This window comes from Sturnus vulgaris, chromosome 4 (assembly GCF_052056855.1).
Source record: "Sturnus vulgaris isolate bStuVul1 chromosome 4, bStuVul1.hap1, whole genome shotgun sequence".
In the NCBI taxonomy this organism is placed as follows: domain Eukaryota; kingdom Metazoa; phylum Chordata; class Aves; order Passeriformes; family Sturnidae; genus Sturnus; species Sturnus vulgaris.
This window is the reverse complement of record NC_142246.1, coordinates 26513982-26534747: the sequence shown is the minus strand read 5'-3', so window position 1 is coordinate 26534747 and position 20766 is coordinate 26513982. Positions and strand designations below refer to the sequence as shown.

Here is a 20766-nt window from a genome sequence, read left to right as displayed (position 1 = left end):
ATAATCTTTATAACTAAAGATTTCTTTGGTTCAAAATGCTTTGCAGATTTGAACACAAATATTTCATCTTCCTAAATGAAATTATTCATTTATTATTATTTATTCTGATTTTCTTTTTTTTTTTTTAACAGAACTGTAACCACCCAGATAATCAGTCACATGCATCACCCCTTGGCCTCATATTTATAGCCCTCTCAAAATTACAGGAAGGTATATAACAGCAAATATTGTTAAAATATTTTTTCACTTTTGTTTCTAACTTTGCCTGGGCAGAGTTTGTCCTGTCTGGTACTTGCTCCCATGTGAGGTCTTGTGACACTGCTGCTTTTGTGTGCATCAGTAACTTAAAAGTTAGACACAGTGCAATGGAATTTTGTTAAGACCAAAAAAGTAATATTATTGAAAAAGTATAGATACAAGACATAATTTTCTTGGAATTTCTACTTTATATTTTCCCTGCTGTTCTTCTAATACCTCATTAGGTCCTTTTGCTTGTGCATGGAGACATGCATTTCCAAAGCATGCATTTCCTTTGCTCTTATGGCAATTTTAGTTGTTGTTGATCATGACAAATTGAAATCGAGCAGTTGCAGCAGTTTAGTGAGGATTCAACAAGACAGGAATGTCAAGAGTGCATTAGCTTGTTTTTAGGACCACTATCAATGCTCCCTTTATCCTGAGGGAACAGTTGTGCCTTTGTTTTGGTGGGGCTGTTTTTTGGAAGATGAGTGAATAAGAGACTATTGATACTTTTCCCCCCTCAAATTCTCCTGTGTGTCCTTTGCCTGGCATGTCGCTCTCTGAAGTGTAAAACAAATGTGTCACTTTGATTTTTACATATTTGAAGACCTAAAAATGGGAGACAAGCACTGAGTACCAACTCTGCAGGTACTACTGGATTATTTTATCCTGAGACTCATAAAACGAGGCTATTCCCTGGCAAAACCATGGAGCACCACTGCTGGGTTCCCAAGCCTCTAACAGCTAGACATGTGTTGATGAAGGATGAGGTAATTTCCAGATGAAGGGTGGACAGTGCTGCAAGAGTAACGGTGGCAGGACAGCTGGTGGTGGGAATGGTCTCCTCAAGGGTTGTTGCCACAGTTGTGCTCCGTAGATGTCTGAGGTAGGTCCACAGAGGGAAGGAGAAGGGAAGGAGAACAGTAACTTACTGACAGTCTGCTCTGTGTGTGCATATTCTTTTCATTCAGTTCTCCCTTTGGTTTTAGCAGTGCAGACTTTGCATGACAGATGGATTATTGTTTCTCTCCTGTAAGCTGCTAAAAAATTTCTGAGCAGAAACTCACAGTGTTCCTTTCAGAAAGGCACTTTGGAAAATCTGAGCTCTGTCTGTGAGGGACCTAAAGCCTAAGTCCCGTAGACCACAGGCAGGAAAAAAGTGGTGGGGCTTAATATGTAGTACATATTAAATGTACATATCAAAAGTACATTTGCTGCTTGTACTAGATCCTCTTTAGTCTGGGATTCAGAAAACATAATGACTTCCAGAGATTACCGATATTAATACATAAAAAATATAATTTTGGTGTAAAAATGTTAATTGAAAGGAATGGAAAAAATACTGAAAATATAATCTTCCCATAGAAAAAAATCAATTTAAGTTTATATGCCATATGATTACATATTGAGAAGAAGCACAGCATCTTTAGAAACATCCCTAATGAACCTTATGCTTTTGTAGACAGTAAAGAATGTAAGCAAACTTAATTCAATGCTTTCTAGTAGTTATTACAAAAGTCTGTCTGAGTGTATAATAGTTGTGGAAATAAAAATAAAACAGACAAAATATACAGCTTAGATACTGGTCAAGGTCTGGTCTATAGCCACAGCAGCAAGTGAGTTGCTAGATGATCAGAGGCCCTAAAATACAGGGTCAGAGAAGGCACACTACATAAGAAATGGTTATTTAAAATCAGGGAATATGTCCTGTGGAAATTTCTTTCAGAATTCTCTATACCATAATGTAAGGCAAAAGCTTGGCTCTGCTGTTTCAGTTTCAGCATAATATTTTTATGGATGTGGTATCACTTTAAAGATCATCCTGTGGCTTTAATTCATCGCATGAAAGCTGACTAATCTTTATGTATATTTGTGGATATTTTAGCAAGCCCAAAATAACATTATGCTTAATAACAGCTTATTCCTTTATTTGTTTTATTTAAAGATATCACGAATATTGAAGACCAGGTTTGATTAATATTAAATTTGTTTGTGGTTCTCATACATATCCAGTATCTTACAGAATCATGGAAGAAAGTACTGGAAGAATAACCAGGTGCAGACTTGCAGAAGTACACAAACCTAAAATTTTTAGACTAAAAGAAAATATGTTATACCTCTGGACTATCATTCAAAAGATTTGGTGACATTCCTATAAATACAGAAAAAGCTTTCAAATAAGGGAAAACAAAAGGGTACAATTTTAAAAGCCCAAAAAGCATGACCAGGCTGGTGTGAGGTGCTGAACAAATGCATAACTGGACCCCTAAGTATTTAAAGGGCTACAGACAAGAAGCTACTTGTTTCCTCTCAGGAATCATATGACAGTTTTCAAACCTTCCACAGGAGGTGAGATCCTACCTCCATCGAAGTTAGTGGGGCTTTATACTGACTTGCCTGCAACCAGGCTAACATTTTCATGATCTGATAAAAGTAATGCTGAAATTAATTAAAAATCATGTTCTCAGTGATATTTTGGCTCAGTGTTAGACCTCTGAGTGCTGCAATACCTTTTCTGTTTTCCTGTGAAGAGCCACTACCTGACAAACCTTGTGATTAGTTTTAGGGTATTTCTGTTGTTGTTTCTTTTTCTTTAATGATTCCCATGTCAACTTCCCCAGATTTGAATGAAATAAGGAGGTCCCTTGGTGGCCAAATTCTTGTTAATGATTTAAATGTGTTCGGGGAAGGGAAGAGGATTTTCACTCAGCAAATGAGCTCAAGCTCACAAGCTCTTATTTTATTCCTTTTACATAGAACTTCATAACAAGGATGATTTATTTGCAAATGAATTACTTTAATAACAGGTTTTGAGTTACACAGAATATAGACAATCTTGACCCCCATCTCTGCAGCTGTAAAAGTAACAGCACGGGTGTGGTTGCCTGGTGGCTGGCCAGGATGATCCAGTTCAAGGGGGTGGATAAAATAACATTTACACTTACAGTAACTGTTTAAAAATGTAATTTGCGTTCTGCCAAATCCTTCCAGTTCATTTTGGGAATCCAGCTTGTTAAGGTTGCCAATACTCAACTTTTCTTACCCTAGTTTTTTTGCAAGTTATCTCCTTCTGCCAGATGCATCTTGCTGCAATACTGCCACTGCAGAGCATGGGGTTCCACCAGCCTTGCTCTGTAAATGGTTACAGTGGGACACTCCTCACTGTCAGCCTGCCCAGGCAAGCAGTGACTGAGCCTGGCCAGTGAGACTGAGCATGGAGGGAGGATGCAATCCCAGAGGAAGTGTTCCACTTACAGACAACTCTGTTTGTGTCTGCTGCACTAAATGCTCCCAAGCCAAGTAAGGTCAGGCATTTGCTGGATCCTTGAGGAAGCATGTGGTGGAGGAGATGGAGGCTTGGGGGCTGGAAGTTGCCCTTCTGAGCTGGAATTGCAGAAGTGTTCCCAGGCAGTGTGGGCAATGGGAATCAGGCACCTTGTCTAACAACAACACAGAATGAGATCTTGAACACTTTGCAGACTCACAGCAGCTTAAAAAGGGGCATATGTGTTTTGAAGTATCCAGATCACTCCAACTGGGCTAAGTGCTCACTCTCCCAGTATTCCTGCTAAGGCAGCACTTGTTTAAGGACACAGGGTGATCCTGCACCATGGCTGGCACAGGCTGCCACATGCAGAGCTCTGCTGTGTCCAGTCCTTGCAGCTCTAACCTGCCTCACCACTGTGCTGAGCAGTTGTGAAGTGCTGGAGCACTCCTGAACAGGAAGAGGAAGGCAGCAGTTATGGATAGGAATAGCAATCACTTCCAGTGGCATACTGTGAGCTGTTCTTACTTGTGTAAATTGATGGATTATAGGAATTTTTAGATAAAGAGCCCAAGCCGGGTGGTACTTGGGCTGCTGTTGTTGAAAAACAAAATGGTTTAGAAGAGTTTGCAGTCTCTGCTGTTTGAAGGCCCATGTTCACAGCAAGCCCATTCAACCCAGCTTTTGGGACTACTCACAGACTTCTTACTAACACCAACCTGTTGCATGACAGCATCCATAACTAATGCAGAATGGTTCACTTAGGGGTCCACTGTCTGCCCTGCCTTTATTATATCATTGTATTTCATCCACTTTGGGTAAAATATGTTTTGTTTTTCAAATAAGCATCTAGTGTTCAGTATGAGAGAGATGTGGAATCACCTCTTCAGTGACTTGTTCACAGGGCAGCACTTGTTAAGTCAACCTTTCTGCCTTGAATTTGGTGAAGTTTTTCAGGTTAAAAAAGTGGTGTGCTTTTTTCAGATTAAAGAGCAGTCTTAGGACCTTTTCTTAGCGAGGGTATGCACATGTCCACATTGTCATCAAGTCAGCCTTGTTTTGTGTCTGGATCCTGCAGTGTTAAGATCCGGGATCCTCTTTTGTCCACCACCTTCTCTTACTCAACACATTTGGAATATTTTGCTGATGTCAAGCAAGTCTGAAAGAGTGTAGAAGTCTCAAAGGAGAGACTTCTTGCAGGCTTGATGAAAAATTGGCCTGGTTAGAGGAGAGAGACTCAGAGAAGGGAGACCTCAGCTCCCACACACTATTTGGCAGCACATGGCCAGGCAGACAGAGGGAAGGTATTTACAGGCCACCTTCAGCATACGCTAGTGGAGTGAGAACAGACACGAAACTGAGGAGTTTTCCTCAAGTTTTCTTTACATCAAACCCCTCTACACCAAAAATTGATATGAATTCATGCATTTTGCTGTTCAGAGAACATTTTCTTTTTTTATATAAAATTAATTTGTTTTCACTTATTAAGCTTTTCAGTAAATTACATTTTCTTCTGCTCTCAAGTCCTCTGTGTCTTCTTGTCTTTCCCTTTTACCCTCTCCAGATTTTTCAAAACCTAATTATGTGTGCCAGACTGTATGTAGAAAACCGATTTTAACAATGTCTTATTCACAGCCCTACTTTTTCCTTTCTTCAAAACCTTACAGCTTTTCTTGCTGTAGCTTTGAAAGGTGAATGTTGCTTATTTGTCATGAACCCCAGCTAGACCTTGTAGTTGATGATTTCTAATGTGGTGCCTAGTTCTGCAGACAGAGGCCGTTTCTGAAAACATGGCCATGCTTAGCTCTGGACACAGTCTCTGGAAAAATGTGTGGAGTTTTCCAGATCACTCTATTCAATCACTCTGGTATTCTCAGCAGATCAAGAAGCTCTTAGTCAAATTAGTTTTAACTAATAATTATTTTTTCTTTATTTCTACTGAAGTAAAATGCCACAGTACTTCTTTTCAACACTGCCCATAAACACCCTGAAATAGTAAAGAAGTGAACAAATGACATTGTATCATTTATGAGAGACAAAAATTACATTACTGTTCACTTTGCATAACACACTGACCTTCAGTAAGTCTACAAGAGTGAAAAAAAACCTGGTGGTTTGCCTGAGGTCCTACATATATGGTGCCAGATGGTCATCAGTGTCTTTAGAACCATTGTATATAGACTTTATGAACATATAATTTGCATTTAATTTTATTTTCAATTATATTTTCCTTGCCAGGAAAATATTCTTAACAAATTCAGGTTCAATTAAAGCCATTGGATACTCTTTTATGAATGTCCTTAAAAAGTTTTGGAACTCTGTATTTTCTAGAGGAAACTGGGATGTTGGTTTTTAAAGGAAATTCATTATCAAAATCTTCAACATCTTTAAATAAGGTGTGGATATTTTTTTTTTCTCTCCTCAAGTTTTTGTTAAAAATTTCACCAAATTAAAGCCATTCAAACACTGAAATTTCCATTCAATATCAGCACAGAATTTGTAGAATCATGCAGCCAAAAGTATGGAAGATATTGACATAAATGGTACCCCAATCTTCAGCATTTGTGAGTCAGATTAATCAGGAGGAAACAAGAGATTGTAAAATTGTTTAGACATTCAAATAAGTGAAAATTAATTGTGCGGAAATTTTTCTATCTCCATTCACTAAAATTCAATCAACAAGATGTGCTTAAAGTACCAATTGAAGCAAGCATGTAGGAGTATATTGTTTTAATTATGAGATGGCAGTTTCAAATGCTACTTTTGAATCCAGTCCAATGTTTTCAGTGTACACAGACTGTTTCCAAAACACACTTTTAAATATAAGAGCTTCAGCTCTGGTTTTAAATACTGCAATTTGATGAGCTGTTCTGGTCTGGGGCTAGTAAACAAGTCTAGAACTTGCTGGATTTCTCCCAGCAGAAAAATCGTCATCCGCTTACTTTTAACGTTGTCTGGATTTGTCAAGTCTATCTTGCAATCTGTGTCTCTGGGATAACATGCAATGCACTCATCTCATGGGAATATGGGAAGATTTTCAGTTGTAATAAAAACATTCAAGTGAGCTTTTAGCAAAAAATCTTCCTTGTGGCTATAAAAGAGGTCAGCTTTCCTCAAGCTGAATTTTCACAACAAACTGCAAAGTTTTTAATATATCACTCCTGTTGAATTTTAATAGAGACAGAGTGCTTAGGTTCATAAAGATGTTTGATTTACATCCAGACCGTGGTTCTGGTTTTTTTGCTTCCCAACATACAACAGATGTACAGGTAAGAGCAAACTACTTTATGTGTGGATACAGGACAGCATGAAATAGCCAGCATTAGTGATTATGTTACTCATGGATTTAACTGGTCAAAAAAGATATTTTCATCCATGCAACATTCTTCTGGTTGTTAAGAAGATGTGCAGACATGTGAACAAAAAATTATTCCATGCTGTGCTTAGGCAGAAAAAAATTGTTCAGTTCAGAGAGAGAGATGCTTTTTAGTTTTTTTTGTTTGTTTGGGTAATTTTAAAACTTCTTTTTGTTTCTCTGCTCTTCATCAGCCTAACACATTCTAACACGATCAACTTAAATAATATTCACGAAAATCCTGCCCTTATAAACACTATACTAGGCAAAAACTAAACTAGGCAAAATGTCTCTTGGTTTGAGAAGCAGTGTATTTCTCAAACCTTGCAGAGATTTTTGTTTCTGAAGAGTCTGTAGAGTTTCTCAGGCACAGACAACACCGTGGATAGCGTGTGTAGCATGGCAGGCACCTTGTTGCCTCTTTATCCACAAACATATTTGGACAAAAGTCTAAGGCATTTGCTGTCTGAGCTACCGGATGCCTTTTTCTAGGAAGGAGATGCTGGTCTCTTCTGCTTTTCTTGGCACCTTTAAAAATACTTGGAAACTGCACAATATCTCTGTTCTTACTGCATTTACTACAGGAAAGACCAACTACTTACAGTCAAAGCTGGGCTCTTTGAACCCAGGCTTGCTTTATCCCCTGAAGATATTATGATGGTGAGTGTGTCACTCCATCAAAAAGTAGATGGGTTTTGAAATACATGCACGAAAAAGTCTGACCAGAAGGGCCCAGTGTCAGAAGTCTGGAGGTGGGTACCACAGGGAGAGGGAGGCAGGGGATTATCCAAGCTGCTGGGAAGGCTGAGAAGTGAAGCTGAGTCACAAGTTTCTGACCAGGCTGATCCAAGTTTCACAGCCAGTCTTTTCCATCAGGGCAGCAGGCAGCAGGCCTGTGAGCCATGCAAAGTCTCCCTGACTGCATGGGGAGCCTTGCTGGCTGGAAGGGAGAAGACATTTCGGATTAGTCTTACTCTGTCTGACAAGATCACTACTGTGCAGACTTCTTGTAGCTGTAACAAAGTCCTTTCATCCCACAGAAGGAATGTAAGATCTGGTGGGCTGGGTTTCTTTTCTTGGTGTGCTGTGTAAAAAGTCAGAAAGACTTCCTTTTTGCACTGCAGTACTGCTAGCCTGGTTGTTACATGACACTTTTTAAGAGCTATTTAAAATCTCAGCTGACTGAAATGTGGGGTGGAAAGCTTGTTTTGTATTTTGCCATACGAAATATTATGTTTATTCTTCACTAGGTAAAAAAAATCTAAACTCTTTGTTTTAATGTGGGCTGAGTCTAAAAGGGGATTTTTTAGGCTTCCAAATTTACAAAGTGTTCTTCCTGAGTGGTTAACTGTTCCCACGATTGTAAAAAGGACAGAAGACAAAACTGCAAAGAGGTTTTGAAAATTGCCCTGGACATTAACAGTTGTTTTCTGATTTTTTTTTTCTTGGTCTAATTCTCATAAAGGTTTCTCAAGTTCCAATATTTTCCTGCTCTCTCCTTAATGTCAGCTATTAAAAGAAGCTCAATATTGGGAACATTTGTATGGAGTTGGTCTGTTTTGCATTATAAAGCATTTTTGTATCATAAAGCTCTGGACCAGGTCTTTACCTCCATCATTAAATGTGAAGGGACAGAAACTTAGCTGGCCTACATTGGCTTGGTTCCATGGAATTTACTGCTCTGAACAAGTCAAAGATTTCACCCTTTGCAATAAGACTCTTCCTTACAAGATTTATTTTCTTTTGGTTATGTAAATAATCCTTGAAATATAAAAGAAGAAAATTGTCTTGATTCAGCTTTGTCTAACTCAGGCAAGAAATCACATGCAAGGCAAATTGCAGCTCCAGCTGCAGCAGTCTGCAAGTGGCAGGGCAGCACCATGCTGGAGGCTCTCTGACTGGGATTTGCCCACATGGCTGGGACAGCTATCAGCTAATTTAAACACCTGCTTGGAGAATGCACAGGGAATTGAATCTTAGCTTAAGCCAGTGTGTATAGCAAAATACAGCCCTCTCCTCTGTGCAACCTCCCAGGAAACTACAGGCAGGTTCCTGTGCCAAATCCACAGGCATTGGCCCTGCCTGGCTCCTGGCCACCCTGGCAGAGCTGCTGCCACCAGCCAGGCGTGATGAGGACTGAGTCAGTGACAGCAGCAGCAGTGGTGATACCCAGACCCTGGTGCAGCAGCAACATCAGTGCTCATATGGTCCCAAAGCCAGGGCAGCCCACCCTAACCACTGCTGCTAGGAAAGCCTACTGATTTTTATTTATTTATTTATTTATTTATTTATTTATTTATTTATTTATTTATTTATTTATTTATTTATTTATTGGTTTATTGGTTTATATCAACCAGCCCTGAATTATTAGCTAAAATAACAGAAGGACCTGCCTTTCAGGCTGATGGCAGCCACATTTGTCATCTTCCTGGAGCTTGATTTTGACTCCTGCTTTGCTGTTCCTTGAGCTGAGACAGAGCCACATTTTAAGATTAGATGAAGACACCAAAAACCGAGGACAGATGAGGACAGAAATCACAAACTTCTAAATACCCAGCCTGGCATTTACTTGTACCATCAGGCTTCTCCTTCCTTCAGAAATCTCCCTCTAGCTTTCCCATGCAGTTACCCACACAGCAAATGGGTGCTCCTCTTTACAGGACTCTTTCTTTAAGGGCCTGATAATTTTACTGGCTTGTGTAGAATTTTTTTTTCTTTTTAATTTTTCTCTAAAAACTGTCCCAGCTGAGTTGCAGGAGTATGGAGAGTCCCAGCAGAGTGCTGCAGAGCTGCACTGAGCAGCTGGAGGGTATGTAGGAATGCCATTCTGAATGGAGCAGACAGATTATTAAACTTCAAAGCAGAAAAGTAGAAAACATGAAAAACCATTATTTGAGATGTCTGGCAAGCCTACTGTGAGGCTTTGTGAAAGGGATGAGGTGGTGGTTGTGGAGGTTGTTATTCCATGAGCTAAACCAAGAAGACAGGAAGCTCCCATCAGTTGATTTGTGGTAGAATAATCAGACTGAGTTTCCACTTCATCCTGTCCTTTCTAGTAATGAAGAAAATGTGCACCATTTAAAGTGGTGATTCAGGTCAAAAACACAAACAAAGTCTATGTAAGCAAGTGCTGGAGAAGTGCTGCCTCTCTTTAGCTTGGTGCAACTCTTTCTCTATGCATGGGCTTAACCACTGTCAGCAGGAACAGCACATCCTGCTGGATGGGAAAAAATACAGGACAAAAATCCAGCCTGGAGTCAGGAAAAAAAACTAGTTTAAGAACAAACAGTACCTGTCAGTCTCAAAGTCATAGTCATTCTGCATTTTTCTGGTGCTCATTGCAAGTAATTCATACTCAAAAGGAGCTCTGCATAGGTTGGTAATTCTAGTCACCAGCCAAGATCTCCTGCTCCCCAAATAAATGTGGTAATTCCCAAGATATGGAAGTTTTGCTTTTCACAACTAAGCACTGAAAGCAGAACCAGTTTTGTTTGAGGTTGGTGGGAACAGTTACATTAACCAAGAGGTCAGGAAATGAAGTGCCCCGGTGTGGTACAAACAGCAAAGTATCCTTGCTGCTCTTGGGCTCAGCACAGTGCAGCAGGAGGATGAAACCCATGGACCCCAGGGAAGAAGTCCTCAGTAGGGGCTAGGCCAGGCCAGCAGTTCATACTGGGGAAGGGGATGTTTGAGTGACACCTGGAGGAGGCAGTGCCTTATATCCAATTCCACTTCACCATTACTGCATTTACCATCTCTCTCTGCTGCACATGGTGGTGTCTTCTTCTGCTGTACTTGGAGTGTGGGCTATCTCCTCCATTCACTCTAAATAAAGCAGCATTACTGCATTTTTTCTCATTGCCTATATGGAAATTGTAGTGACATTCTTTTACTTCCTCCTCCATAAGGAGAAAGGTGGGAAGTTAATTTTATTTTATTTTTTTTTTAGAAATAGAACATTTGAAAAAGAAAAGCCTACCTAAAAAAACAGGTATATATTTTTCCTTCTTGGACTCTAATTTATCTGAAAGCAGCTCAAACTTCCTTTCTCCTTCAGAGTCCAGGTCCTGTTCTCCAGCATGCCAAAGCATCTCTGGTACAATGCTTGGTTTCACAAGGATTTGCAATGGTATTTGCTTTCTGCTAGCCCACCAAATGCAAAAACTTGTAGAATTAAGAAAGCCAAAAGAATGAGGTCAAGGCAGTAGCCATGAGAATGCCTGAGAACACAGTATCTGGCTGCTGCCTTCTGTACCAGGCAGCACTCAGACAAGTTTTCCTTGATATTGCACTCCTGAGACTAGCAGATACCATGTAAATCTCTGTAAACCACCACACCATATTGTATATGGAAGTGTTTAGCACTCAAGTGCTGCTTACTTTGTTTCTGGGGTACTTTTAAATTGGTACATTGTTTTTTGCATTTCGTTCTGTGTTTGATTTTGAAAACCAAGAAGTTAAATGAAAAAACTGTTTTCTTCCTTTGATTACAAAGCTCTTTCAGATGAAGCAATATCGTCTTAAAAGATCTTTAAGTCGATAACCAAATAAGATATTTTAAATGAAGGACTGCCTAAAAGGTCTTGAGAGATGCTCTTTAGTTTTCCCTTCAAATAATCCTGAAGAGTTCATCACTAAAATCTCCTATTTAGATATAAATTTCCTGGAGAGCAAGGTACAAGTGCAAGCTCCAGCTCAGTCATTTCTCTCACATGTGCATGTGCAAACACTCATCTGCACAGAGAGCTTGCAGACAAAACCTGACTGTTGTGACAGTAGGTTGTGACAACACAGGTTTTGGTGATGGAACTTTTCAGCTCTAATTCCTATGTGAAATCATCTCTGTTTTTGGGAACTAGCTAAATTGCTCACTTACTTAAGGGACTTCAGCAAAGAACTCACAATGGCAACATTAATTAAGATTATTTACTGCCTTTTTCTGCAGAACGAATGGATTCAGTGGATTTTTATTTTAGCCTAATCTCTTTTAAAAGTCTGATCAAATAGTTTGGGAATGTTGAGTTCCACACACAAAATGTTGCTTATGACCAATTAGAAATACATAATGCTGTGTCTGTTCTTATTTTGGGTGAACTCTGTATTGAGCCAAGGACAGACTTGTAGGTCTCTGAATGTCCTGGTGCCAGTACAAATTAATTTGTAGCTTTCTCATGTTCTCCATGACCACAGAAACACAGACAAAGCTTATGAAATAGCTTATGAAATACTTTCACCAGGACTGTTATGAGAAGCGTTCTGCTGAAGATGCAACGTCAGGGTCCTTACATTAACTTGGCTTCTTTTCCTTCTCCACTGAGGGTAAGTTCTACTGCTAAGAACTTTGTTTATAACTGTGCCTACACCAGGGCTAATTACTGCACAAGAGCTCTCCATAGTGGTCCATATAGCCATGTACCCTATATTCAGAAAGGCACAGTAACAAAAGCCAGTGGAAGAGATAAAAGAAGTAGTGCAGAGTGCCTGAAGGCACCTTCAGGAACCTTTCCAGGTTTGGAAATCCTGAGCCGTAATTTGAATATAAGCTACTATGTTTAAAGTATATAGAAGAATAATGCTCTGTAGCTCTGATCAGTTTAGTCTTTGGACCTTTAGCAGAGGTTGGAAATTTTGTTGGTTTTAAGCCTGTTGCTTGATAACCTGATTGATTACTGCCTATTTCTTCTGTATCAAGGAAAAGAGAATAATCATCCCTGTTTATTTTCCCTGTGTCTTTCATGATTTAACATATCTTCATTGCATACTCTGTGCTGTCTTGATCTCTTGCAGTTCTACTATTGCCTTCAGGGAAAAAAAACTCTGAATATATCCACAGATGAACGCAGTGAGAAAACATTTTCTTCTTTAAATAATTTCTGATATTTCATACAGTGTCTCCAGAGCAGCATCTTGACATTTTCCAGTGATACTGACATCTGCTTTCTGCATGGTAATGGCTATTTTAGAGCCTACTACAGGTACAGTTACAGTAATTTTTCCATAGTACACTACTTTTAATGTACCAATCCAGTTGTAACAGGAAAATGTTACATAATCAAAACTCTTTTGCCTAAGCTAGTTCTGAAAAAAAAGTGTAAGTCAACAATAAGGCATAGCTTTGTTTTCTTAGTTTTAATTGTCACTAAGTCATAATTCTAATTACCATTTTGAGTGAGCTATTACAATCTGCAGCTTATCTCCTACGACACACATACGATACGCTATTCAGAAATGCTTAAATATGTCACATTTTTCATTTTGCTGTATTATTAGGACTGTGTGAACATTTATAGGACTTCCATGCCTACTGTTGTGAGTTTTTTTCTGATCTTTTTTCCCTGTAATTTTTTTTGTGAATTTTTTGCCAGCAGTTTAATAAATGGATTTGAGAAATTCATGATCTCAAGTAGTTGCACAGGGAGATAGGTATTGATTGCTGTTGATTTGCAGGCTGTTGCAATTACATGAGCGAGCAAAGATAGGATTTAAATATGTGTTGTGGTAATTATGCAAACTATGCAATCAAGCTACTCGTTGGCTCTTAATTTAGGACTGGCTCAAGCACAATAGATTCCTAATTGTAAAATATATGTTGCTAATTTAATTGTTTAATGCAGCTGTTAACCACAAAAGAAACAGGAGTTTAAATTCTCTCCTGACAAAGTGTGCACTTGAGAGAAATGCTGCCTTTAGAATGGGAATATTTGAGTGTTTTTAAAAAGGAATCTCTTAGGACTATTTTCCAAGGTTCAGCTTAGGACTAAGCTGAACCATGCTTCCCTTCAAAGTTAAATGCATGGTTTGGGTAGAGGGGTGGAAAGATCAGTTTATAGCTATCAGCAAAATTAAATTCCCTTCTCTCCAGCCTTCCCCCACCTTGCTCATTCTGTTACCATTTCTCTCAGTGGTTTGAGCCCTAAGTATAGAGGGATTAGGATAACTGTACACAGGGGCTGTTTATGTGTAGTTCTACATTGACAAAAGAGTCACTAATCTGAGGACTGAAATAGTTAGCTCTGTCACCGAGGCTCTTGCTGCACACTTCATTGCTGGCAGGTTGAGCTCTGTGTACCACTAACCCTGCATGTGCCAGAACCCACTAGGCTTTGTTTCAAAAATTATTGAAATGACCTTGCAAGTAACCAATTAATTCTACTTAAATACTTGCTAATGGCCAGAGAACAAGCGCAGTGCAAACTAAAGCTAAATCTTCAAATGCTGTTTTGCCAATAATTAGACTCAGGGCCTGCAAGCAATGACCTGCTATTACAGTTTGCCTGAAAGCCCTGACATTTTTCCCCTGACAAAAGTGGTATTGAATGCAAGGCTGTCATGAGGGAGCTGCAGTTGCATTCATTGACAGTATGCCCGAGGGTAAGAGACTTGCATATACAAGGTGTAGAAAATACTTAATTTACTTGTTAAATCCGTTCCCTCTGCTGTTTCCCATTAGCAAAAGTCTTTGCCAGCTGTGACTGTAGATCCTGCTAAAGCTTCATGGAAACAGTTTCTTTTTGCTCCCGTTTTTGCAGGTTGGATCTTAGTTCTTTGTGTTGTAGAAGTTTTGAGCAGAGATTTCTGAAGGAGGGAAGGAAGGAGCTGCTCTCTCCTGGGCTGCCTGGGCTAGGAGAGCTGAACTGAACCACTCAGGTGACAGCAATGTGCTCTCCTTTTAGGTGTCCAAACCAGTGGTGTTTGGCCTGTCAGTGTCTAAAACCAGCCTGGAAGTAACAAGTAAAGTATTTTATATCCGCCTTTGCAAGGAGGCAGATATAAATGTGCCTGTAGTTCTGGTTTGATACGGTTCTGTATGTAGCACATAATCATATAATCACATAAAATCATAAAAATCACATAATGTTTGTGAGCAGGTTAAGTACTTTCCATGTAACAAGTTTCTTATTTGTAGCAGAAAACTTTCTTTCTTTTTCTATTCTTTGTCTTACCACATGTTTGCACTTTGCTTGCACATTGTGGTTGTTTATTGTCAATACAGACATACTACAGGTTTAATTATATGTATAATGTAACTGCCTAGACTCTGAAGAGCTTTCATGAAAGTTTCTCGCTAACAGAAAAACTAAAGATCAGTAAATTCTCAAATGGCACATAATATCTAGTCTTTTTTCACTCTACATTTATGTCACTACTTGATTTGTAAAGTTACAAAAAAGTAACCAAAAATTTGATTCATATCCTTCATACTTACTAGTCAAAATTATCTGAGCAAAGCCAAACCCTCTGAAATGGATTACATGGCAAATTTGCTCAGATATTGCTGCTTGGTTTTCAAACCATTGGACAAGAGTCCTCATTTCTTAGACCTTTTCATTGTTCCACTATGGACAGGCAAACCTGGATGCAGGAAACCCTTTTTTATTCTTTAGAGCCAGATGATCTGGAAGGAAGTTTGAAAAGCAAAAAAAATTATGCAGATGAGAACATTTTGCCTCTGAGTGTCTTAGTCTGGTTCAATAGCCATTATTTCAAATATGCTCAAGAATAAAGATTCCCTTGTCTTCGTATGGCTTAGCTCATTGTAGAGGTAGAGTTGTCTTTCAATTCTTTAAATTTAGCCATGGATCCAAGCTATCCCAAATAGCAAATTGCAAGGTTGGAATCACCATTCTTTCATAGCTTCTCCCATGGTTTGTGCTTCAGGAGAGTAATGCATCACTACTGTGTCCTCGTCTGCTTACTATCAGTTAAATAATCATGAGGACTATGGAAAGGCTTGTTATGAATTTTTCCCCCTAAGAGATTTGATTAGAAAAGAAAAAAAATACAGGGAGTAGCATCACCCCAAAAGCAATGTACTACTGTTTATTAACAGCTATAATGTAGGTCATGTGGGAATTAGGGCTGCTTCTTTACAAAAAGGTGATAAGATCAAAAGACCAACTGAAGTGGATCTGCACCAGTGCACACAGAGAGGGCAGCAAACAGGACGTGCAGGAAAACTGATTCAATTACCATCACAGAGACATGAGGGGAAGACTCCTCCAAGTGGAATGCTGATATGAACACTTCAGAAAGGACAGGCAAAGAAGGAGAGGTGGTAGGGTAGCACTATATATTGGGGAGAGTTTTGACTGTCTAGAGCTTAATGATGGTGATGATAGAGGTGAATGTTTATGGGTAAGAATTTGAGGGAAGACCAACAAGATAGGTATTCTGGTGGGAGTTTCCTTTTGACCACTCAACCAGGGAAAAGAGGCAGCTGAAATATTTTAGAAGCAGCTGGGAGAAGTCTGACACTCTCTGGCTCTTGGGGCAGACTTCAGCTTACCAGATGTCTGCTGGAAATACAGCAGGGGACACAGCCTAGGAGGTTCCTGGAGTGTGTGACTGACAACTGCCTGACACAGCTGGTGAAGGAGCCAACCAGGGAAGATACCCACTGGACCTGGTGAATAAAGGACTGGTGGTGGCTGGAGCGTCTCGGCCACAGCAGTCACAAAATGATAGAGTCTTGATTCATGTAGAAGTAAGCAACTCAGCAGAACTGCCACCTTGGACTTCTAGAGGGCAGACTTTGGCCTGTTTAGGAGACTGGTTTAGAGAAGAGGGGATCAAGTGCCCCCTCAATCAGTTCACAGATGACACAAAGTTGAGCAGGAGTGCTGATCTGTTGGAGGGCAAGAAGGCTCTGCAGAGGGAACTGAACAGGCTGGATTGAGGAGGACAATTTTATGAGGTCCAATAAGCTGAAGTGCTGTGTCCTGCCCTTGGGTCACAACAACCCCAGGCAGTGCTACAGGCTGGGGGCAGAGTGGCTGGAAAACTGCCCAGCTGAGAAGGACCTGGGGATGCTGATTGACAGCAGCTGAAGATGAGCCAGTGTGTCCAGTAATTTACTTGTGCTGCTCCATTCCCTCTGAGCAGAGCTGCTCGTCTCCAGGTGAGGTGATTGGGTGGCTAAGGAAATAAAGGAGATGCAGGCTATGCAGGAAGTGCAGTGACAATAAATAAATGCAAAGGGTGCTTGAGAAGAGGGAGGAGGGCATACTAAGGAAGAGAAGAAATGGGTGTGTTCCAAGAGGAGAAGGAGGAGGCAGGGTGGGATGACCATGTCCTGTGGAGAGCCCCAGATATCCAAGGTAGCCATCTCATAGAGCATATTGGCTGGTTTGCACCTCTGCAGCTGTGGGGTCATTCCAGGAATGGTCCTGGTAGGCTCCAGAGGAAGTTAGACAGCTGTGCTCTGCCCTTGAGATGAACATCATGACATGATTGAAAGACCACAAGGAGGAGAGCAGTAACCAGCAAACATGGCAGATTCCTTAGGGCTCCTGTTGTTGACAGGTCTAGCTAAGGACTGTTATTCCAGGACACTTTAATGATTTTAGCAGTTGGCTTTCAAGGAACCTGGAACTTTAAAATTTTTCTTCACTGTAATAGCAGGTTTCCTAGGGTGCCATGAATACATTATATTCACTTTGCTATGATGCTTTAGATTTGATTTGATCTCTTTTTTTACACCAGTTCAATCTCTTGCTTAGTTATAAATATAAATATAAATCTTTTTCTTAACAATTAGGAGATTTTTAGTGTAACTTGTGTATAATTTTATACAAGAGCCTGAAAGCCAGACTACTAAGTCCTCTCCATTTTTTGTAAGAGAGGTTTCTTGCTTTGGTGAAACTAACTGCCTTGGTTTCCAGTGTGGTTGAGAGAGGTGGGAGAAGATGCATGTCAATGTGTGTATGTCCCATATACACATGATTCTATGTAAAATGTGTTTGTCTTCATACATGATAATAGAACATGGGTAAAATGATGCATATTTGGAGTATGGGTATAATTTCTGTTATTATTCACATGATTTGGTGACAGGTAGTATGTGTTTATAGTAGATACATTCAAATATCTGCTATATCATACAGGCCCAGCCTGTACTTGGTGTTGTGGCCAGACTGGTGCTTTCTAGGTAACTCTTGCAAAATGTTCCAAGATTAGCTCTAGGGATATTCAAGGAAATTCACAATGGTAGGTCACTCTTACTGCTACCATTTTTAGGTCCCCAATAAACTTCAGCAGAATGTTCCTTGAACATCAAGAAACAAAGTTTTTTATGTTTTTCTTGACCAAGCACTAGCAACACAGGTTACACAGAGATGTGAATCTCCATCCTTGGAGATACCCAAAAGTCATCTGTACATGGTCATGGACAGCTAGCTCCAGGTAGCTCTGCTTGAGCAGGAGGGTTCCAGAGGCCCCTTTCAACCTCAAGTATTCTATGGTTCTGTGATTCTGCCCCACACTGGAGCTGTTTTGTACCTGTTCATGTTCAACAAGACTTTAAAAATTCCGCCTTCATTTTAAGCCCATCTATCTTTTCCTTAAGAAGAAGTAACTAGAGGAATTAATTTTTTTTTCTAGGAAGATATGAATTCTCAAGATACTTCAGTCTGGTATATCTTCTGTGCTTCTGCCACCTAGATTTGATTTGCTCAGGACTAATGGCAGGCCTAACAAGAGGATTATTCATGTGGAATTTCCTGCTGCTTTCTGTCTAGCAGAGATGTGCCAGGCAATTCTTAGGGCTTGGTGTAATCTTTTTTTCTACTAACTTCTTATTTAACCTAGCAAAGCATGCCCTGCATTTGATCTAGCTCAGCCATCCACTTGGATGGCTCACACAGCTGAGTTGTCTGAATTGGAAAGGAATGAAAAGCACCCAGCTGACATTGGCACTACACAGAGAGAAGGGAAGAGCTCCACTGTGTCAGGAAAACAATCCATCTAGTGCTTTTCATCTTGATCTGCAAACAATTTGCATGGTCAGATTTGCATGCCTTAGAACCTGTGATCCTCATACTCTTATCCCTACTATTTCAGTGCAATTTCCCCCTTTGAGTTCTACATATAAGTTTGAGTTACAAAGCAACAAGCAATGTCCTAGTGTAAAGGAATTTTCTTGATGTACAAAAAGAACCAGTTTCCTTCCTTGTTGCAGCAGAAGGCAGCAAGGGATCTCTGTAAGAGTAAACAGGGCTCCAAGACCATCCTATGCACTGGAAGCCAAGTATCTTGTGGGAGCTCTGGCAATGGTCTGTGCCTCTCAGGTCCAGGTCTTTTGCTCCTGGGGCTGTCACTCTTGCTTCCTTCTTGTCCCTCTGCTTTGCTGCACTCCCTCTGGCTTGAAAATGCCTCAGGATTAGGGCTTCTGCCACTCAGTATGAGCATGACAGGGCAGATCCCTCTTTCCATGCATGTACATTGCAACTTGAGGTGTAAATCGGGATGAGCAGTGCAGTCCCATTGCAGACTGAGCAAAACATCTGCTTTCCCCAGACAGAAGAAAAAGTAAACAATGACAGGCAATATTTGCCATATAACAGCCTTGTGCAGCCTGTGATTTGCAGTCCATAGCTGATTCGTAACACATAGGAAGATGAAAGGAGACATGATGACTGCAAAACACCCTACTGAATGGCCATAGCAATGGGAACATAGCTTTTCTCATTGGCAATGCCCAAGAGAAAGTGTGCAACTTATAACAAAACACAAAAATAAAAATACAAGGATAGTGGCTTCTTTTCTCCCAAAGTGGTGGATTACTCTTTGATTTCAAAATGGCTGAGAAACACTGCTTTCAAGCATTCAGCCTGCTAGCATGATTGATCGTCTGGGAAATAGTCGATGTCATGCACAAATAAGTTTTGAAAACATCCTGGCTAAGAACTGATTGTGACCATTGAATATAGGTAAGCGAGACCAGCTGATTCATGTTTTAAAATACTGTTTAATTAAAACAGACATACTACTGTTCTTGAACATGGCAAAGCCCAAGACAGGTGGCTGGCTGTTACAGAAGAGCCATTCCTGGCTACTATCAGAGGGGCTGCTTTTGGCAGTGCCTGTAGGAATCACAGTGCCTTTGTATGGTATCTAGTCAGCTAGAGCACAAATCTTCTGGCAGGTCTGTGGTTGCAGTTACAAGGCTGGGGATGACAGAGTTGGGCCTGGAAAAGGCTCTTTCCTTTGGGTCAACACTGGGGCTGCTCTGCAGCTGAAAAAATGCAAGGCTAAATCCAAGTCAGATGGCACTGAGAGGGATTCTGGTTTCCAGAGTTTTTTTCCAACCAAACCTCAAACTATTTCTGTTTGTTGGGAAACAAATGAAGATGTTTTTGAGTGTCACCTTTACTGAATGGTGGAGCAGTTAAGGAATTGGTCCACCTCTCCTGTCACTACCTTGCCCATGGCAGAGGCATTCAGGAGGATCTCAACCCTTCCTTTTGAAGTTGTTCCACTTTGGATAAACGATTAACATTTACTAGAAGAGGGACGGGTGCTCAGGAAGTCTAACCTCTCAAAAGAAGACCCGCCAGGCTACTGATTCATGCACACGTGTGTTCTCTCTCAATGAATAGTTAATGTTTTATTAAGGATGGAAAAGTTCCAAGGGGATGATTCAAATCTTCTCCCTGGATCCAATACTTGGCTTTCAGCTAATATGCTTTTTGTTCCATTAGAAATGTCATTGCTTTTACACAACTCTTTCTTCTTCCCCTCATCTAAAAGCCCTTTGTTTCAGTTGATTTTTGTTTCATTACTTGCTCAGACCCTGCTCTCTATTTTGCTCCTTGACCCTGAGAGAAGGAGATCTGTGCCTCCATTATATTTGAGATTAGCTGAGTCTATGGAAGGGCCAAAGGTAGTTTTTCCTCTGAACAAAAGCTGAGGGAAGCTAAAGTTTTCCCATCTCCACACTGTCTCCCAAGGCATTCGGAGCATATTGCCCCTCACCTGCTCCATATGCCCTTGATGAGCCTGTAGGTGCTTGGCACTTCTCAGCAGCCTGTTTCAGAAATTAGCAAATGTGCAAGAGTGCATTCATCCCTCATCAGACTCATTTTCACCACCTTCTGCCTCTCTCAGGCTGGTTTTGAAGAAGGAGATA

At 40.3% G+C, this 20766-nt stretch overlaps 1 protein-coding gene across 4 annotated transcripts in view; it reads left to right on the top strand.

Moving 5' to 3' along the window:
• The first annotated feature begins 779 nt into the window (after positions 1-779).
• The window catches only part of LNX1 (ligand of numb-protein X 1), a 126822-nt gene continuing 106835 nt past the window's right edge, over positions 780-20766 (top strand). The window contains exon 1 of one of the 4 annotated variants that reach the window (XM_088163365.1): positions 780-888. Coding sequence is in view for 1 of the 4 variants with exons in the window: in XM_088163368.1 (XP_088019494.1) it covers positions 1077-1126 (50 nt within the window). In the remaining 3 variants the exon portion in view is untranslated. Of the gene's footprint in view, positions 1127-20766 lie in introns of all 4 variants that reach the window. The other 3 variants (XM_088163364.1, XM_088163368.1, XM_088163366.1) reach the window with 3 other exon arrangements.